This window comes from Impatiens glandulifera, chromosome 7, assembly GCF_907164915.1.
Source record: "Impatiens glandulifera chromosome 7, dImpGla2.1, whole genome shotgun sequence".
In the NCBI taxonomy this organism is placed as follows: domain Eukaryota; kingdom Viridiplantae; phylum Streptophyta; class Magnoliopsida; order Ericales; family Balsaminaceae; genus Impatiens; species Impatiens glandulifera.
This window is the reverse complement of record NC_061868.1, coordinates 50,402,924-50,421,090: the sequence shown is the minus strand read 5'-3', so window position 1 is coordinate 50,421,090 and position 18,167 is coordinate 50,402,924. Positions and strand designations below refer to the sequence as shown.

The 18,167-nt window shown below is 33.4% G+C and overlaps 3 protein-coding genes across 5 annotated transcripts; 2 read left to right on the top strand and 1 right to left on the bottom strand.

Annotated features, from left to right (window-relative positions):
- The first annotated feature begins 417 nt into the window (after nt 1–417).
- On the top strand, nt 418–1,566 carry LOC124944902 (caffeoyl-CoA O-methyltransferase 5-like). Its single transcript, XM_047485252.1, has 4 exons — nt 418–579; nt 688–767; nt 849–993; nt 1,082–1,566. The coding sequence occupies exons 1-4, from the start codon at nt 502–504 to the stop codon at nt 1,505–1,507; spliced, it is 729 nt and encodes a 242-aa protein (XP_047341208.1). The 5' UTR covers nt 418–501; the 3' UTR covers nt 1,508–1,566.
- Nucleotides 1,567–3,450: 1,884 nt separating this feature from the next.
- Nucleotides 3,451–6,152, bottom strand: LOC124946060 (probable WRKY transcription factor 2). 3 transcript variants are annotated; one of them, XM_047486619.1, is made up of 6 exons: nt 5,945–6,151; nt 5,686–5,758; nt 5,342–5,583; nt 5,076–5,258; nt 4,368–4,972; nt 3,451–4,281 (listed from the first exon to the last, which is right to left on the bottom strand). In XM_047486619.1, exons 2-6 carry the CDS (start codon nt 5,693–5,695, stop codon nt 3,543–3,545), a joined length of 1,779 nt encoding a protein of 592 aa, XP_047342575.1. In that variant the 5' UTR covers nt 5,696–5,758; nt 5,945–6,151; the 3' UTR covers nt 3,451–3,542. The 3 variants fall into 3 exon arrangements, with proteins under 3 accessions (XP_047342575.1, XP_047342574.1, XP_047342573.1); XM_047486618.1 differs by having other exon boundaries at nt 4,368–4,939; nt 5,342–5,758; nt 5,945–6,152; XM_047486617.1 differs by having other exon boundaries at nt 5,342–5,758.
- Nucleotides 6,153–8,006: 1,854 nt separating this feature from the next.
- LOC124945625 (40S ribosomal protein S16-like) lies at nt 8,007–8,758 on the top strand. Its single transcript, XM_047486089.1, has one exon. The coding sequence runs from the start codon at nt 8,076–8,078 to the stop codon at nt 8,517–8,519; it is 444 nt and encodes a 147-aa protein (XP_047342045.1). The 5' UTR covers nt 8,007–8,075; the 3' UTR covers nt 8,520–8,758.
- Nucleotides 8,759–18,167: the final 9,409 nt, after the last annotated feature.

Sequence of the window (18,167 nt, the reverse complement as noted above, 5' to 3'; positions counted from 1 at the left end):
TTTCACCAACTTTTCTTTCTATTTTATTACCCACTTCTTTTTCTCATTCCACCAACTAATTAGCATTTACCTACTATTTTCTCTCATAATATATATTTATCATAATTTAAATATATATATATATATATTTAGAAATAACAAAAAAATAAAATTTAAATTCCAAATTGAATTTGAAATCTGTTATTAATTATGTATAATAATAATAATAATAAAAACAAAAATGAAAAAGGATCCGACGGGCCCACATCCCACTATTGACGTCAATGATACATGGTCTCACCAACCGCAAGCCGGTCTCGGTGTGCGGGCGGGGGTCGGGAGGCTCACCAACTTTCAAAACCCGGTTCGAACCGGATCGTTCTTTCCCCCATATATACCCCCATCATCTTCGTCTTCATCAAATTGAACTCAGCATCTTTTCATTTCATATAGAGCTAAAAATACACAAAATTAATCAGCAGAGAAGAAGAGAGATCTTCATTCAATTCAGTAACATCAGATATGGCAGACAATGGCGAAAACATGAGGCACCAAGAAGTTGGCCACAAGAGCCTTCTTCAGAGCGATGCTCTCTACCAGGTTTATATCATCTCATGATTTTCTGAAATATATATATATATATAATCAATCTGGTGGTCTATGTCTATTAATCTTTCTGAGCACCATCTTCGTCTTTACCCTTTACAGTACATACTCGATACCAGCGTTTACCCTAGAGAGCCAGAAGCCATGAAAGAGCTCAGGGAGGTCACTGCTAAGCATCCATGGTAGTTTGATTGCCTTTTTTGATCAATATTGGATTTTGCATTTTGTGCTGAAAATTTAAACGAAAAACAATTAATTAACAGGAACCTAATGACAACCTCTGCCGACGAGGGTCAGTTTCTGAGCATGCTTTTGAAGCTGATCAATGCCAAGAACACCATGGAAATCGGCGTTTACACCGGCTATTCTCTTCTCGCCACCGCCCTCGCCATTCCCGACGATGGAAAGGTAATCAATCAATCGATCGATCGATCAATCAGATCTGGTTTGATTTGATTTGATGATGGGTTAATAATAAAATATTAAATGAATGCAGATTCTGGCAATGGACATAAACAGAGAGAACTACGAGTTGGGTCTGCCAGTTATTGAGAAAGCCGGCGTGGCACACAAGATTAATTTCAAAGAGGGACCGGCTTTGCCTGTTCTTGATGAGATGTTGAAAGATGAGAAGAATCACGGCAGCTTCGATTTCATTTTCGTAGATGCCGACAAGGACAACTACATCAATTACCACAAGAGGTTGATCGATCTTGTCAAGATAGGGGGAGTAATCGGCTACGACAACACCCTCTGGAGCGGCTCCGTCGTGGCGCCGCCTGATGCTCCCTTGAGGAAGTACATCAGGTACTACAGGGATTTCGTTCTTGAGCTCAACAAAGCCCTAGCTGATGATCCAAGGATCGAGATCTGCATGCTCCCCGTTGGTGATGGTGTTACCCTGTGCCGCCGCATCACCTGATTCTTTCTTTCTTTCCATTTCTTCTCTATTATTATTATTATTATTATTATTATTATTATTATTATTATTATTATTATTATTGCTGCTGTATCTTAATAAAATCATATGCCTACAGCTTCCCATTTAACTTTTTTTTTTACCTGCAATATAAATCATTAATTAATTAATATATTCACCTTACTTAAATATAATGAATTAATGGTTTTTAAGTTGTACAATATCAAGATCTATGAAAATATTTAATATTTACATCATATTGAAGATCTTATTTTGATGATTATTAATTAGTAATATATTAGCTATTTTCAAAAGACAAAAGAAAGGTAAGCTTTTTATTTTTTATTTATAAACTTCAAATTATATATATTTTATTATTATTTATAATAAGATTTAATGTAAAAAACATCCTTCAAGTTTCTAAAGATAAAGTTGAAAGAATCACTACTCTTCACTATTTCAGAGTCCTGGATCATGACAATTCCTTTATGGGCCATGTAAAGCCAAATTTCAAAAGACTAATAATTAAGTTATATATATTTACCTTTTAAAATAAAATAAATAAAGTGTACTCTATGATAAAAATAAATTTTATACAAATTGAGCTGAAATTATAAAATCTAATTCTTATAAATTATTTTTTATTTGATAATATATTTATAATATTTATACAAATTTTTATCATACATATATAAATATTAATTTAAAAATAATTTGTACACAGTGTATTTCAATTGTTAGATGTATAAATTATTTATTTAAGACATTATTAATCTAATCTAGTGACTTTGTTATCCGAATTAGGTATAAAAAAAGATTAAACATTATCCAAATTAGGTATAAAAAAAGATTAAACATTATCAAAAGTCTATCCCATAATAAAATTTTATTTTTTATAGGATGCAAATAAGTCAATGTTTAAAACAAAACGTTATACGTTTAACAAAACATTGATAATTTCAATATGTACATAGTTATAAATGATACATATATGAAAAAATGTTATATTATAGATAATCTTATTTGTCATTAAGAAGTTAAATCGGTAATTTATTTATTTTATTTTTTTCTATAGGTCACTAATATTTGGAATTTTTTTTTGAATATTTTGTGGAGGATTACTAAAAAAAAATTAATAAGGTGATATCTGAATTTTGTTGATATTTCATAATAGATTTGGTTAATGCTGCTTATATATAAATAATCAAAATTATTTAATTTAAATAACAAAATATTTTGTATCAGAGCTATTCAGATTGAATCCTGATACAGATTCACTCTGTGCCACATAATTTTTTATTTATTTTTATAATGATTATCACTCCATGTAAAACTAATTTATTTATTTATTTATTTATTTCAGAGTTATTGCTCATACCTAGGGATGTGTGAACGGATTTGACTGGGAATTGGATTTATTATTTTAATTATTTTTTTACTGCCATTCAATTTTGAGAATCTAGCTTAATATTATACTTTATTCTTAAGCTAATAAAAGTTTCCATGATAAAATTATCTTGATTATTTTTTACACATTTAATGTAGTTTAGTGTAATAAAATTTTAGATTATTAATAAGTTTAGTAGAGATTTGTGTAGAGAGGATTCATGACGGTGACACAAAGGCTGTCTAAAACTTAAACTTGAGAAAAAAATCGCTCCAAATTTGAGAAGGTTCTGGTTGGCTTTTTGGCACCAAACTTTATGTTTTTGTACCGTTCAAAACCAAGTCGACCCTACAATTCGCTAGAAGCCAATTTTGGGAATGATGGGAGTAGAACATCTTATGTTTTTTTTATAGAATTATTATGGGATATTATATATGAAGTTTAAGGAGTATGTTTCCCTGCCATTTTCTCCATAAAAGCAAGGGTAAGGTGGGTAGTGAAGAAACCAAAGTAGAACAGGATCAGTATCATGGCATAAAATATATGGGAGTGTTTCAAATTAAATCCAAAACCACTACAGCATCACAACATCAAGTATAATAATAATAATATGTTTTAAGCTTTTACATTAAAAAATCATGAAAGGAAGATTTACATTTGCGGTAGCCTATTCATGATCTGATGATAAACAGATGATCCATTATTATCTATATTATTATTATTATTATTATTATTATTATTATTATTGATATTGATGGGTTCCAGTTTGGGCACCTCTCCCTTGGGCATCATCATCATCAAGCCCATTTGATTCTGCCGTCCCCCCATATAAGCAGCAGCAGCAGCAGCCACTCCTTGGCTGTTGTTTCCCATGCCGCTGCCGCTGCCGCCTAAGCTCCCAATCCCTGTAGTCTGGTTCATACCATAACCATACCCACCATATGAGCCGAGATGGGTTGATGCTGCTGCTGCTGGTCTATTATCGAACCTGGACATTTCATTTTGAACCAGAGGGTACTCTGTCCTGTGAAGAAGATGATGATGATGATGAAGGGAACCACCAGCAGTTGATGAGGTGGCAGAGTTGTTAAGGTGGCTGCTGTTTCTAGCTGCGGGGACATCGTGGTTGTGCTTTCCCTCGTATGTTGTGATTACCGATCGAAGATCATGTGATGCCCTTTCAACATGTTTCCTGACAGTACAGCTGGGACTTGTGCACTTATAGTAACTCCTAGGGTTTGGATTTCCTTTCACCACTTTCTGTCCATACTTGCGCCAACGGTACCCATCGTCTAGGATATCAACTTCACTTGTGGTCTGGACTACAACTCTCGGCTCTCTAATAGCTCTTGTAGGACCAGTCAGTTCACTTGCATAAGCTTCCACTTTCCTGTTCTCAAAAACCAACACAGACAGGTTTTATTTGGGTCAAAACTTGAAAGAAAAAAAAGAAAAAAAAGAAAAAAGAAGGCAAACCTCCTCTTTGAGGTCTCAGATTCTTCTTGTTGGTCGTCTTCATCCTCGTCGTTAGTAGAGAAAGTAGAGGACCCATCAACCGCAATGCTTGAATCGAGGAGTGGCGCGCCTTTCTGAGCCTGCAAAGAGTTGTTATTGACTTCAAGATTATCAGGGCCTCCTCCATTTTGGGCGGTTGACCAGGGGGAGTCACCATCACGAACAGACTGCATCGAATTTTGATCATCCGATCCTACCGCCGACCTGCGGGCTGGAACAGTTACTACGGGTTCAGGGTGATTGTGGGATCCTTTGTATATAATCTCCGTAATAATGCCTTCATGAGATCTTTCAACCTTCTTCTTGACCCAACAGTTAGGATGTGTACACTTGTAGTAACTCCGAGGATATTCGCTGCCCTTCACTTGTTTCTGTCCATATTTTCTCCAATTGTAACCGTCGTCCTCACCATTTCTTACCTCCTCCACATCCCCGTCTTCTTTCGCACCTCCACTAGCTGCACCAATACTACTTGTTTCTGGCATCATAGAATTACTAAACTGAGGAACGTGAGGTGCAGTTCCATTTTCAGGCTGCAAAGAATTTTCAATACTCAATGGCTCTAACTGCACAAGTTAAAAGAAGAATAAAAAATCTCAACCGGCTATGAGTGACGACTATTTTGATCTTCAACCATGAGCAATCCATGTAAAAATAAAGTACCCTTACACTGTTTTCGTCACCATCAAAGACAGCAGAACCAGGATCCGCAACAGGTTTGAATGAAAATGGCTGAGAACCAGAATCTTCAAAGAATTGATCTTTGTTATTGTCAGAACCAAATGAACAGTTTTTGTTGTTACTACCAGTCGGGGCAAATAAGAACTTTCCTGTAGTCGGAGAAGGCTGAACCTGCAGAATCGTGAAGCAGGAGTTAAGAAAAAAACAATGATCAATAAACAGAATCAAGAACATGGTCTTGAATCAAAGCTCACCAGTGAATTTGAGAGGAAAACAGGCGACTCTAAAAGAGTGGTTGGACTCAAACCGGGAGGAATCGTCAAATAAGGAGACCGAACAACTTGGGATATAGAAAGATCAGACGGCCTCATACTTTCTGTATTCAATCTCAAAGCATTGAATCCAGCTCTGGCTGCTAGTCCTCCTCTTCCTCGTCGTGTCTTGGGCAAATCATCAGCACCATTATTCAAGTCTTCGCGGTTGCTATCAATATTTTCTATAAGAACATCGTCATTCAGAACAGGAGAGAAAAATATAGGACTTGAACTTGGAGATATCCAATCTTCAACTATAGAACCATGGTGGTGATCAAACTCACCCATCATCATTAGCACACAAATCTTCTTCTATCTGTAAACTGTATTTTTTTTTCCTTCAGCTTTCAAGAAGACCTGATTAAAGAATGAAATGAAATGAAACGAAAGCCATCTTATAGCTGCAGAACTCAATACCTGATATTCTTACAAATTGAAATGGAATCCCATAAAATCCAAAACCCAGTTTTAAAAGACCATCAATTTAGAAACAGCTAAAATTGGGGATTTACAAAGATTATAATTGTCTACATAATCAAATACCTATCATCTGTCATTTAGCGAAGCCAAAAGTAAATAAAGATCTAGGGATTTCGATGTGGGTTCGAAACCCACCAAAAATCTTGTCCGCCCTTCCGTCTCTTCCTTCCTTCCTTCCTTTCGCTCTTTCCTTCGTTTCGAGAGCTGCCCGCCTGCCCGGCCCTCTCTCTCTCTCTCTCTCTCTCTCTTGCAGAGCTTGAGCAAAGAAATCGGGTCTGTGTCCTCTTTCACTCCGCCCCTTTTACTTTCAGTTCCTCTCTTCTTTTCCTTTTTAACCGTCCATTTGTTTTTCACTTTTTCAAAAAAAAAAAATAAAGCAGGCCTGTTTGGAATTCGGGCTGGGCTTTCACAATTTAAAATGATTTCTCCTATTATTTAACCTAATCAAATTGAAATTAAACTCTTAACGAAATTTAATATTATTGAAATCTAACGAAATTTATTTAGATTTTCTATATACTTTTATAAATTTTGTGTTTTTTTAATAAATTTAAAGTTTCAATGAGAGTGGATATAGAAAATATAAGATATTCCTGAAATATTTTTTAAACTCTTTGAAGATCTAAGGAAAGAAACATCAAATATAAAGAGAAGCATGTTAATACATCATTATTATGAATTTAAAAACAAGAGTTATATAAATTACATCAGATATAATCCTTCCTTTTTATGTTTTTATTTGTTTAATATAGATAGAAATTCTTAAATTTGTTTGACTGGAAGAAAATAGTGAAGTAGTATTACAAAGTATTATTTATTACAAAATGAGAAACTAAACTAACAATTATTACAATTTATTATTATTATTATTATTTATAACATTATATAATTGTTTTTATGCATATAAATACTAATTAAAAATATATAATATTATAACATTGAGATAATTAAATTTTAATTAATATATAATACTTTTTCTAATAAATTGCAAGATAATAACACATGCAAGGTATAAAAAGTAGTAAATTATCAATAGTAATCAACAATTTTAGTTAGGAAGCAAAATTTATACGAAAACTATATAATATTATGAAAAAATTAAAAAAATAACGAAATTATGTTGCAAATATAAAAGTCACTTATCAGGAGACGAGTTAATTTATATATAGTATAAACAGATATATTTTATAAGAATATAGTAAAAATCAAAAATATTGTATAGTGTATACATAAAGTGATTATAAGAATAACAATAAATATTGATATGAAAACTAGGTAAGATAAAAATAAAAAACAAAAATATTGTATAGTGTATACTATTTTTTTTTCTTTTATTTGTCTATTACAAATTTATACTGATCTATTAATTTATTTTAGTGGTAATATAAAGATTTAGAGAGATACTTTCCAAATTTTGAAATAATTATTAAGAAATAAATAAATTTAAAGACTTTTATGATAAATAAATAATCATTTTAATTTAAACTGTTTTTAACTAGAATAGTCTCCTATTCATAATTGTTTTGTAGCAACAAATATTCTTATTCTCTCTAAATCAACCATCAATATTAATTAATGATTTTTTTTTTGTGGGAGGAGTAAAATGATCATTCACAATATTTACTTATAATATAATAGGATCAAAATAATACGGTAAACAAACTATTATATTATATATTTGAACTAATAAAAGTTAAATCTTATTGTTTGTAATGAGGTTAAATGAAAGAATAAACCAACATTTTTTGATATGATTTGTTATTTGTAGAGATTATACCTATTTGAATATTTTAGTCTGTTTTTTTATAATTAGTTCTATATATTTATAATATGGAAGAAATATATATATATATTATATTAAAAACAAATAAAATTACTAAAACCTTTTGTTTGAAAAAATGTTTTCTCTTAATCATTATTTTTTTTTATAATTGGTGTAATGTAGTAGAATATAATTAATTTTAGAAAATATTTACTAATTTCATATAATAAAATATTTTTAAATACTTCATTATACATTACATACCATATAAAAACTTTGGGTCGTATGGGCCATATCATAAAGCCCATTAAAGCCCAATACAATATTATATATAACTTTTTCTCCTAATGTAGTTTTAGGGTTTATTTGCAGAAGAGAAGCTAGGGCTTGTTTGCAGAGGCGAACAAGTGAGCAGAAAATCATCCTCAAAAGATGGCGTCGGCGGCTCCAGTTGTTGAATCTGTACAGTGTTTTGGGCGCAAGAAGACTGCGGTAGCGGTTACTCACTGTAAGCGCGGCCGTGGTTTGATTAAGATCAATGGTTCCCCGATCGAACTGATCGAGCCTGAGATCCTTCGATACAAGGCATACGAACCTGTTCTCCTCCTAGGTCGTCACCGATTCGCTGGCGTGGATATGCGTATCCGCGTGAAGGGAGGCGGTCACACCTCGCAGATTTACGCAATTCGTCAGAGTATTGCGAAAGCCCTGGTTGCTTTCTATCAGAAGTTCGTTGACGAGCAGTCGAAGAAGGAGATCAAGGATATCCTGATGAGGTACGATCGGACTCTACTTGTTGCTGATCCCAGGCGTTGCGAGCCTAAGAAGTTTGGTGGTCGTGGTGCCAGATCTAGATTCCAGAAATCATACCGTTAAGGAGGTACAAGAAATGTCATGCCAGCAAAAATGCTCCAATTTTCAGTTTTTATTATTTTTACTGTTTGAATTAATCTTCTTTCTATGTTATGATGTTTTCTGGAGACTTTGATAATCTTATGTTTTGTTATCTATGCTGGTTGATCTGAGAACTTGTTTTTAGTTTCATAATATCTGCTTCTAATTATGGACAAAGCATTTTTGATCTTATACAATTCGTATCAATTTTGTTTCTACAATGTGTTTGTTATGATCCTTCTATTGTGCATTTGAATATCCTTGATAGAAACATTGGTTCTTAGTCTTGAGTCATATGTTAACCATTTTATTTCTAATAGATTTGTTCATGTCCTAGTTATTGAAAATCTTGTAAAGTTCAGCACAAATGTTAGGTTTCATATGATGAACCCAAGGAAATCTGAGATGAACACGAATTCTTAAAATTCCTAAGAAGACAATCTAAGTTAAACACAAATTCATAAGCTTCCCAAGAGGGTATTCTATTAGGTAGGAGTTTCCTCCAAACTTTATGTTAGTCATTTTTCGTGATCACTCTAGATGGTTTTCTTGATGACATCAAACCATTCAAATTACTAGGTTAATTAATATAAAGAATTTGGAGAAAAAAATTATATGTTTAATATCTCTTTGAAATAAAATACAAGAGAAAAAATTGGAGACAATTTGCTCAATATTTTGGACAACAAGTTGGTGATTGGATGGATGTTCCGTTGAGGACATTCTTTAATTATGGTTTCTTTATAAGTTATTATATCCCTTATACTTGAAATGAAATAACAAGAGGTATTCTATACGGCTACTGATGTAATTTTAAATACAATTCAAACTAATTCCAGTTCTACAAGTTTTTGATTTAGAATAAGTGATAAGGAGATTAGGCTTTTCTTCACAACATCCTTATGCACCTATTTCCCTTGTTAGTCTTAAACACTATGTTTTTTGGTCATAGAGTATTATAAACAATTTTTATACATTTTTTTGGCTTAACTTAGAAGAAAAAAACAATCATATATTTTTAATATCTTTTTCATATATAGAAGATTACTATCCAAATCACAAAATTAATAAAAATATGTATATTGTTGGCTAAACGAAAACGAGCATTGGTTGACTAGTATTGTATATTGTATCTGAAAATTGTGGATTGATGGATGAAAGCTATGCTTTAAAAGATTGAGACAAAATAAAACTATTGTTTTACACTGCAACATATTGTTACATATTTCCTTTTTATAATATGCATGATAGATAATAATAATAAAAAAAAATGGGATTAATATTATATTAAGTTAGATATATTTAATATGACCAGTAAAACACACTAAAAGTAGAATGATTGAACTAATTACAATTCTGATATTAAAATTTTGCATACATTATTACAATCATGCAGGTTATTCAAAATTTCTTAGATCATCTCCAACATATAAACTCATTTCCAAATCCAAAATGCAATAAATGTCACTTCAAACAATAATTCATCTTCAACTCAAAAACTCATATCCAAATTCAAAAAAATATTCTTAAAATATTTATTTCTTACACTAACTTTTTAACTTTATTAATATTATTAATATATTTATCAATTTTACATATTTAACCTAATCTTTTCTCATTTATTTAATAAAATTAAAATTAATTATATATTAATAATTCATGCATAACAAAATAATACATTTTAAAATTATAAATTATAAATTCATAAAATTTAAGTTATAAAATATTATATAAAAATATAAAATAAATTATATATAAAAAAACTAAATATATAAAATTAATACACATAGATAATACTTTTTACATTAAATATCCTAAATAAAATAAATGCAAATTAAAAAAATGTTTATTCATATATCAAAAGTTACGGGACTTATTTATAATTTTGAAAAAAAAAATGGGTTTGTAAATAGTAAATAAGAGAGATAAAATGACAGTTTTTAGCGCAAAATAGATTTGAGTTTGAGTGTAGGTCGGGAGATGACGATAACTGGGGAAATTTGATGGAATAACCCTCATAAGAGGGTTATTTCCACTTTTAACATGTCATTAATAATTTTATCATTTTTGACCTTTTGCCAAGGCAAAAGGTCAGTTTTACCCTTTATTAAAAAAAAATAAAAAAAAAAATTGATTTTCATTCTCCCCCGTCGTTCCTTTCCCCAGTTCTCCTTTCACTCCCTCTCTCTCGTTTCTAACTTCCCGAAGACGACTGATCAACCCCGAAGACGACGACGACGACGAAAATCCTCCGAAACATCGACGACGTCCTCTCCCTCGAACCCTCCCTCGAACCCCGACGAGCTCCGACGACAAACAAGAGCCCCCGACGAGAATCTCAACTCCAGAACGTCGAAGGTGAGTTTATCTTCCCCGTTTCTATCCTAGTTCTCCGTTTTATATCCATGCATGCTATAATGGAGGAATGGTTTAGGGTATTGTTTAGGTTTAGGTATGTGTTTAGGTTTAGGTAGTGTTTATTGTTTAGGTTTATTGTTTAGGTTTAGTTTTGGGTTTAAAATGCTTCTGTCGAAGGCTGTTGCAGGGTTTTGGGTTTATTGTCGATGGCGACGATGCATTTTCGCAGGCGACAGTGCATCTGTCGCAGACGATGATGTCATATTTCCTTTAAATTAGTGGTATTTATTTTCATTATTCTGACTTATTGATTTTTTGCAGATGGCACCAACCAAATGCAAAAACAAAACTGTAATTGAGAACTTTCCTGGACGTGTTTCATGGAAATCTACTTGCACCTGCTTGTTAAAGACCAATGACAAGTTTAATCACTTTGGTCTTATGGAAAGGGATATGAAGAGTCAATTTCAGTATCTATTCAAAGCCCCGACTGTCATTTTCTCAGGAACAATAATCCACCAGATGTTGATCAGGAAAAGCAGCTCCAATTCGAAGGGAATAAGTTTCTTAGTCAATGGTCAGCAGCTTTACTGGGGCATGAAGGAATATGCCTGGGTAACAGGCCTAAATTTTGGAAGATTTCCTGTGATTGAAAACTGGCACGCTGAAAAATGTCCATCCCTAGTCCATAAATACTTTGGTGGCAAAACAGTTGTTAAAGTGACAGAAGTTCAAAGTGTTTTCCTCAACTGCTCTGAGAAGGAGGATGCATGGAAGCTTGGGCTCATCAACCTTATCTACTAGTGTCTCTTTGGATCTGATAATAGGAAGAGGGTATGTTTGAAGATCTTCAGCATGGTGGAGGATATGGAAATGTTCCTTCAATTTCCATGGGGAAAGGTGTCATTCAATTCAACTTTGAAGGGTATTGACAAGGACATGAAACATCTTCGGCAGCTATATGTGGAGAAGAAGGAAACTTGCAAGGGGAACTGTGATGTTGCTTATACTATTAGTGGCTTCGCCATAGCCTTCCAAGTTTGGACATATTTGGTTATGAAGACATTTGTCCCCAAATTTGCGGATATGATCGAGGAAAAACATACATGCCCAAGGATATTATTTTTTACAGCCTCCAGAAGCAACACCAACACTAGCCAAGAGGTATCCAATGCCCTTTTCAAATGCAATGTCTTTAACAAGATTCATGAGTCTGAGGAAGAGAAGAGGAACTACTGTGGGGATGACTTTGAAGAAATGGGAGATTACATTTATGATGATTTATTTGAGGTGGATGGTAGGAAGAGAAAGAATGAAGATGGTACTCCCAAACAAACGCCCAAGAGGAGAACAATTAAAAGGACAACAATTAAGAGGATCGAGTCTAGTGATGAATCTAGCGAAGACAACTCTCGGTCTACTACTCGTGAATCAAGCCATGTCCCTTCAGCAACGAGTCCTCAAAAGAAAGAAGACAATTCTCCTACTAGGCAAGACAAGTTTGACAATCCGGTGACTAAAGCCCAGAATGATGACAAGTTTGATGAGCTTACAAAGGATGTGAAGGAGTTGACAAGGGATGTGAAGGAGCTGAAAACTGAAATGATGGTAATGAAAGAGGATCAACGTGTTATGTTCAAACACATAATCCAATTATTGGGTGAAATAAAACAACAAAAGAATGATGTTTCTGCTGCTGATGATTTAGTGGAGAAGGATTTGGAAATCAACAAAGATGTTGCTGATGAGAATGATGATGTTGATGATCTGCCGAATGAAAAAGAAGATGTTGCTGATATGAATGATGTTGGGTTGGAGGATGCTGTTGTTGATGGGTTGGAGATGATAAACAATGATGATGTTGGGTTGGAGGATGCTGTTGTTGATGGTTTGGAGATGATAAACAATGTTGCTGTTGTTGATGATGACAAAGATTCTTCTGCTGTTGATGGTTTGGAGATCAACAAAGAAGCTGTTGTTGATGATGATCAAAACAAGGATGCTTCTGTTGTTGATGGTTTAGAGATGAACAAAGAAGCTGTTGTTGATGATGATCAAAACAAAGATGCTGCTGCTGAAACTGTTGTTGTTGAAACTGCTGCTGATGAAGAGGCTGTTGATGAAAAGGCTGTTGATGGTTTGGAGATCAACAATGAAGCCGAGCAGAATGAAAACAAAGATGAAGAGACTGTTGATGAAGAGGCTGTTGATGGTTTGGAGATCAACAATGAAGCCGAGCAGAATGAAAACAAAGATGAAGAGGCTGTTGATGGTTTGGAGATCAACAAAGAAGCCGAGCAGAATGAAAACAAAGATGAAGAGGCTGCAGCAGTTGTTGATAAGAATGCTGAGTTGGGAAAGAAAGAATTGGCCACGAAGAAGAAGAGGAAGGTGGTTTTGGCCAAAAATAGGTTGCAGCAGTTGGGCAAGAAAAGGAAGATGAATGAAGAGGCTGACATGGGAAAGATGAATGATGAAGAGGCTGACATGGGAAAGAAGAATGATGAAGAGGCTGACTTGGGAAAGAAGAATGATGAAGAGGATGAGTTGGGAAAAAAGAAGGATGAAGAGACTGAGTTGGGAAAGAAGAAGGATGATGATGTATTGGTATTGACTATGATAAAACCAATCTTGTCATTTGATAAAACCAATCTTGTATTGTGAATCTTAAATAGTCAGCTAATGTTGTTATGGGATATTTCCTAGCTTCTCTGCACTGACTATTAAAACTCTCAGCGTAATTACTAGGGGTGGCCAAAAAATCCGATCCGTTGATCCGGCCGATCCGATCCGAAAAAATCCGTATCCGATGGATCGGATTCGGATATCGATCCGATCCGATATTTTTACCGGATTTCCGGATCGGATACGGATCGGGCAAAAAAGATTTCGGATATCCGAAGCCGATCCGGTCATTTTTAAAATTTATTAAATAAACAAACACAAACAAAAATATAATTAAATAAAATACAAACCCAACCAAAAATCTCTCTCTTCCTATATTTTCCTTCATGTTTTTTTTACAAACTCAAATAAAAATATTATTAAACAATTACAAACTAAACAAAAATCTATCTCTTTCTTTTCTTTACAAACCCAAACAAAAATACAAAATCTCCATCTTTCTTATGTTTTCTCCCATTTTCCTTTACAAACCCAAACAAAATATGTCTCTTTTATTTGTTTTTCTTCCCATTTCCCTTTAAATATGTTCTCAAATCGTCATTATTTATAATTGAAATCCTTAATAGAACAATTTCAATTTTCTAGTATATAAAAAAAATTAAAATATGAAAAAAAAATCGGATCAGCGGGTATCCGGTTGGCCGATCCGATCCGATCCGGTATTTTCGGATCGGATAGTGGTCGGATACCGGATCGGATACGGATCGCAATTTTTGAAAAAAATAAAAGCGGATATCCGATCCGTAGGTTTGGCCACCCCTAGTAATTACTTGTCATTTGATTGTATCGCGAACCGGGGAAAAAAGCACGACTCCATCTCTCCACTCCAATTTGTTCCAAATATTGAGCAATCCTAGGGTCTTTAGTTCTGATCTTGTCAAAATGCTTCTGAAACGTGGTCTCGGTGTATGCACGAGAAGCCAAATCAAACTCAACATGACAGTTATCAGTTTTAAATTTGGCCATTATATTCATTTTGATGTGGTATGTGCATGCACCGTGATGTGCTTCTGGAAAAACCGCGGACAAGGCGTTGGCAATACTTGGGTGTCTATCGGATATGAAGACGAGATCCGGGACTGATCCAATTGCCAACCTTAGTTGTTGCATGAAATATGTCCAAGAGTTATTATTCTCTGAATCAACGACACCAAAAGCAACGGGATATAGTTGCTCGTTCGCATCCAATGCTATCGCAACCAGTAGTTGACCTCCAACTTTATGCTTAAGGAAGCTGGCATCGATGCACAATACAGGACGACAACATCCTATGAAACCCCTAATTGAAACCCCTAAAGACATGAACATATACCTGAAGTGTCCTTCCTCATCCGTCTGGATGTCAGTTATGGTACCTGGGTTCTTCTTCTGCAACATGAACAGGTAGGATGACAATTCACCATAGGAATCCTCCACAGTTCCTCGCACCGCCATTAAGGCCTTTTCCCTTGACCTCCAAGCCTTATTATATGTCAAAGTTAACCCATAACTTGTATGCATGTCTTCCATTATTTTTTTAGGCATGTGGTCATGGTGATGGTCCATGTATTTACGTTTGATACACTCCGCAATTACCCATGATGGTGCTTGCCTCACATTGTCTTGTCTCGTCAAAATTGAGCATGTGTGTTCTTTTACAAATTTTCTGATCTCAAACATCTCCGAGAATTTTCCTTTCATAGCACGCAATTTCCACTTGCAGTTCTCAACCATGCATTTTACCAACCAAAGATTTTTTGTTGACTTCACCACTTTAAGGACAAAGTGATTAGACATCGCATGTCTATGCAACCTCAATTGTATTTCTTTTTTGTTATCAAAGAACGTACCCACTTCCAATGAATTTTCAATTAATGGAGCAGGAGTTTCGATCTCGAGTGGTTCATATGAGAAGTAGTGCTTGGTTCCCTCAGTATGGCTGAATGTATTCCTAACATGGGAAGTGCTTGGTTGACTTGGGAAGACATTTTCCGGCTCAAAAACATTTTGCTCCTCACATACATCTCTCTGCTCAAAAACATCTTGCTGCTCAAATATATCTCGCTGCTCAAACACATCCTGCTGCTCAAACACATGCTCAGATACATCTTGTTGCCTTAGGAATACATCTTGTTGACTTGGGAATACATCTTGCTGCTCAAACACATCCTGCTGCTCAGATACATCTTGTTGCCTTGGGAATACATCTTGTTGACTTGGGAATACATCTTGCTGCTCAAACACATCTCGATGCCTTGGTAAGATATCTTGCTGCTCAAATATGTCATTTTCTGGTCTTTCACTTTGTTGAGTTGAAGGTATTGACTTCTCTACTAAGGAGACACATAGCGGGGCGCGATGATTGGGCAGTGAAGACGAGAGTTCCTTGTAAATAGAACGCCACATCGCTATCTCCAATGATTGTTGCAGGAGGAGAATTGATCATTAGCATATTATACTTTACCTTGAACACTAAGTCATATCTTAGTTTGTCCACACCAATAGAATTATAGACAATTGAAGCTAACTCTTCATATGTAGCATTTCGGGGTACATTCACACCACGACACGAACTTGAGACAAAAGAACTAACCCCACAATCATCAGTTTTCCAGTCTCCATCAAAGAGTAGAAAAACACCAACATTCATGTGATCTGCAATTGAAAAAAATTCAAAGAAGTCAGTGACAATGACCAGTCAGTGTTAATTGCAAGGAGGAAAATGCAAGGAGGAAAATGCAAGGAGGAAAATGCATCTGTCGCAGGCGATAATGCATCTGTCGCAGACGACAGTGCATCTGTCGCAGGCGGGAAATGCATTTGTCGTATGCGACAGATGAACTGTCGCCTACGAGAGATGCATTTCCCGCCTGCGACAGATGCACTGTCGTCTGCGACAGATGCACTGTCGCCTGCGACAGATGCACTGTCGCCTGCGACAGATGCACTGTCCCTTCGTCACCTTCGTCGGATGTATATTTCACTGTAAAACAAATCAGCCAAGCTCTAAAACCATTATTCCATGACCTAACCTACATCCTAGACTCTAAACGACAAAACCCTAAAACGACGAACGTCTAACCTGAATGTTGAAGACGTTCCAGTTTTGTTGATGATGAAGGAAGGATCCGTTGATGATGAAGGAAGCTTGATGATGAAGAACCTTGATGAAGGAAGCGTTGATGATGATGAAGGAAGGACGGGGAAAGGACGGTTGGTGGAGAGGAGGGAAATGGGAGAAGAAAGTGACATTTCAGTAACTGAAAGGCGCACTACTGAATTTAATTTAATTTTTTTTTTTTTTTTAATAAAGGGTAAAACTGAGGTCAAAAATGATAAAATTATTAATGACATGTTAAAAGTGGAAATAACCCTCTTACGAGAGGGTTATTCCATCAAATTTCCCTGATAACTGTTAGATATTTTAAGCGTACATATTTTGGACCTTTTGGTAGTATAGGTTTTTTTGTTCAGGTTTCTGGTGACTTAAAAGTTATAAGTTTTTTATTATTTTTGTTTATGATTTTATTATTATAAATTATCTCTTTATCAAATATTATCATTATAATCTTATAATCACCGAATTATTTATTTTATCAACTATTTTTTATTATAAATAAATTAAATTTTAAATACAGAAAGACATTATAATAAATTAACAAATTCAAAATTCAAATAATTTATTTTTCATCATAACAATTGTAGATATTTTTTTTGACAATCCTATCAAAAATAAAATCCTAACAAAACATTGATATGGACAAAACCAAAAAAGTCATTTCAAAAGATTTTGGACCTTTGTTAGTACTAGATATTTTGTTATAATACCATTAAATGATGTATTTTATTTAGTTATATTTTTAGAAATATATGTTATTAAATGTATTAATATATATATATATATAATAAAATATATTTTAAAACATTATTTAGTCTAAATTAATATTTAAATGAAATATTTGATAAAAAAATTCAAAAAAATTTATAATCTCTGTTATTCGAACATCAATTGAACTCTTAATTTAGTGTTTTTAGCTTTGTTTGAAAAAAATTAAATCTATTAGATTGGTTGATATATATATATATATATATATATATATATATATATATATATATATATATATATATATATATATATATATATATATATATATATATATATATAATTAATATATATTCCTTAATTGTTTGTGTTTATATGATTTTTTTATTTTTAATATATATTGATTTTTTTCAAAATAAATTAAAATAAAATATATATATATATATATATATATATATATATATATATATATATATATATATATATATATATATATATATATATATATATAGATTCCTTAATTAATATATTAAGTAATATTCTAAATAGTTTATTTTTTTATATATATAGTTTCCTTTTTTGTTCCAACCTATATCAAACGCTTTAAATCCCGAATGTTTTCAAACAACTTGATGTCTTTGACTTCTTACTTATATTTTATTTACACAAATAGAACAAATAAATGGATAAGTATTTCAAAATGAAAAAAAATGCATTTTTTATTTTGAAAACACACCATTAAAGGGGTGAAGTGTAGCAATGGCAAAATTGATCATGAAAGTTGA

What these genes read in the sequence shown, in the direction of transcription:
- LOC124944902 (XM_047485252.1), top strand. Translation starts at nt 502, where the DNA reads ATGGCAGACAATGGCGAAAACATGAGGCACCAAGAAGTTGGCCACAAG. An exon ending in AGAGCGATGCTCTCTACCAG is followed by an intron (nt 580 to 687) that starts GTTTATATCATC and finishes TACCCTTTACAG; the next exon opens with TACATACTCGATACCAGCGT. An exon ending in GTCACTGCTAAGCATCCATG is followed by an intron (nt 768 to 848) that starts GTAGTTTGATTG and finishes ATTAATTAACAG; the next exon opens with GAACCTAATGACAACCTCTG.
- LOC124946060 (XM_047486617.1), bottom strand. Translation starts at nt 5,695, where the DNA reads ATGATGATGGGTGAGTTTGATCACCACCATGGTTCTATAGTTGAAGAT. An exon ending in TTTTCCTCTCAAATTCACTG is followed by an intron (nt 5,259 to 5,341) that starts GTGAGCTTTGAT and finishes ACGATTCTGCAG; the next exon opens with GTTCAGCCTTCTCCGACTAC. An exon ending in TTGATGGTGACGAAAACAGT is followed by an intron (nt 4,973 to 5,075) that starts GTAAGGGTACTT and finishes TAACTTGTGCAG; the next exon opens with TTAGAGCCATTGAGTATTGA.
- LOC124945625 (XM_047486089.1), top strand. Translation starts at nt 8,076, where the DNA reads ATGGCGTCGGCGGCTCCAGTTGTTGAATCTGTACAGTGTTTTGGGCGC.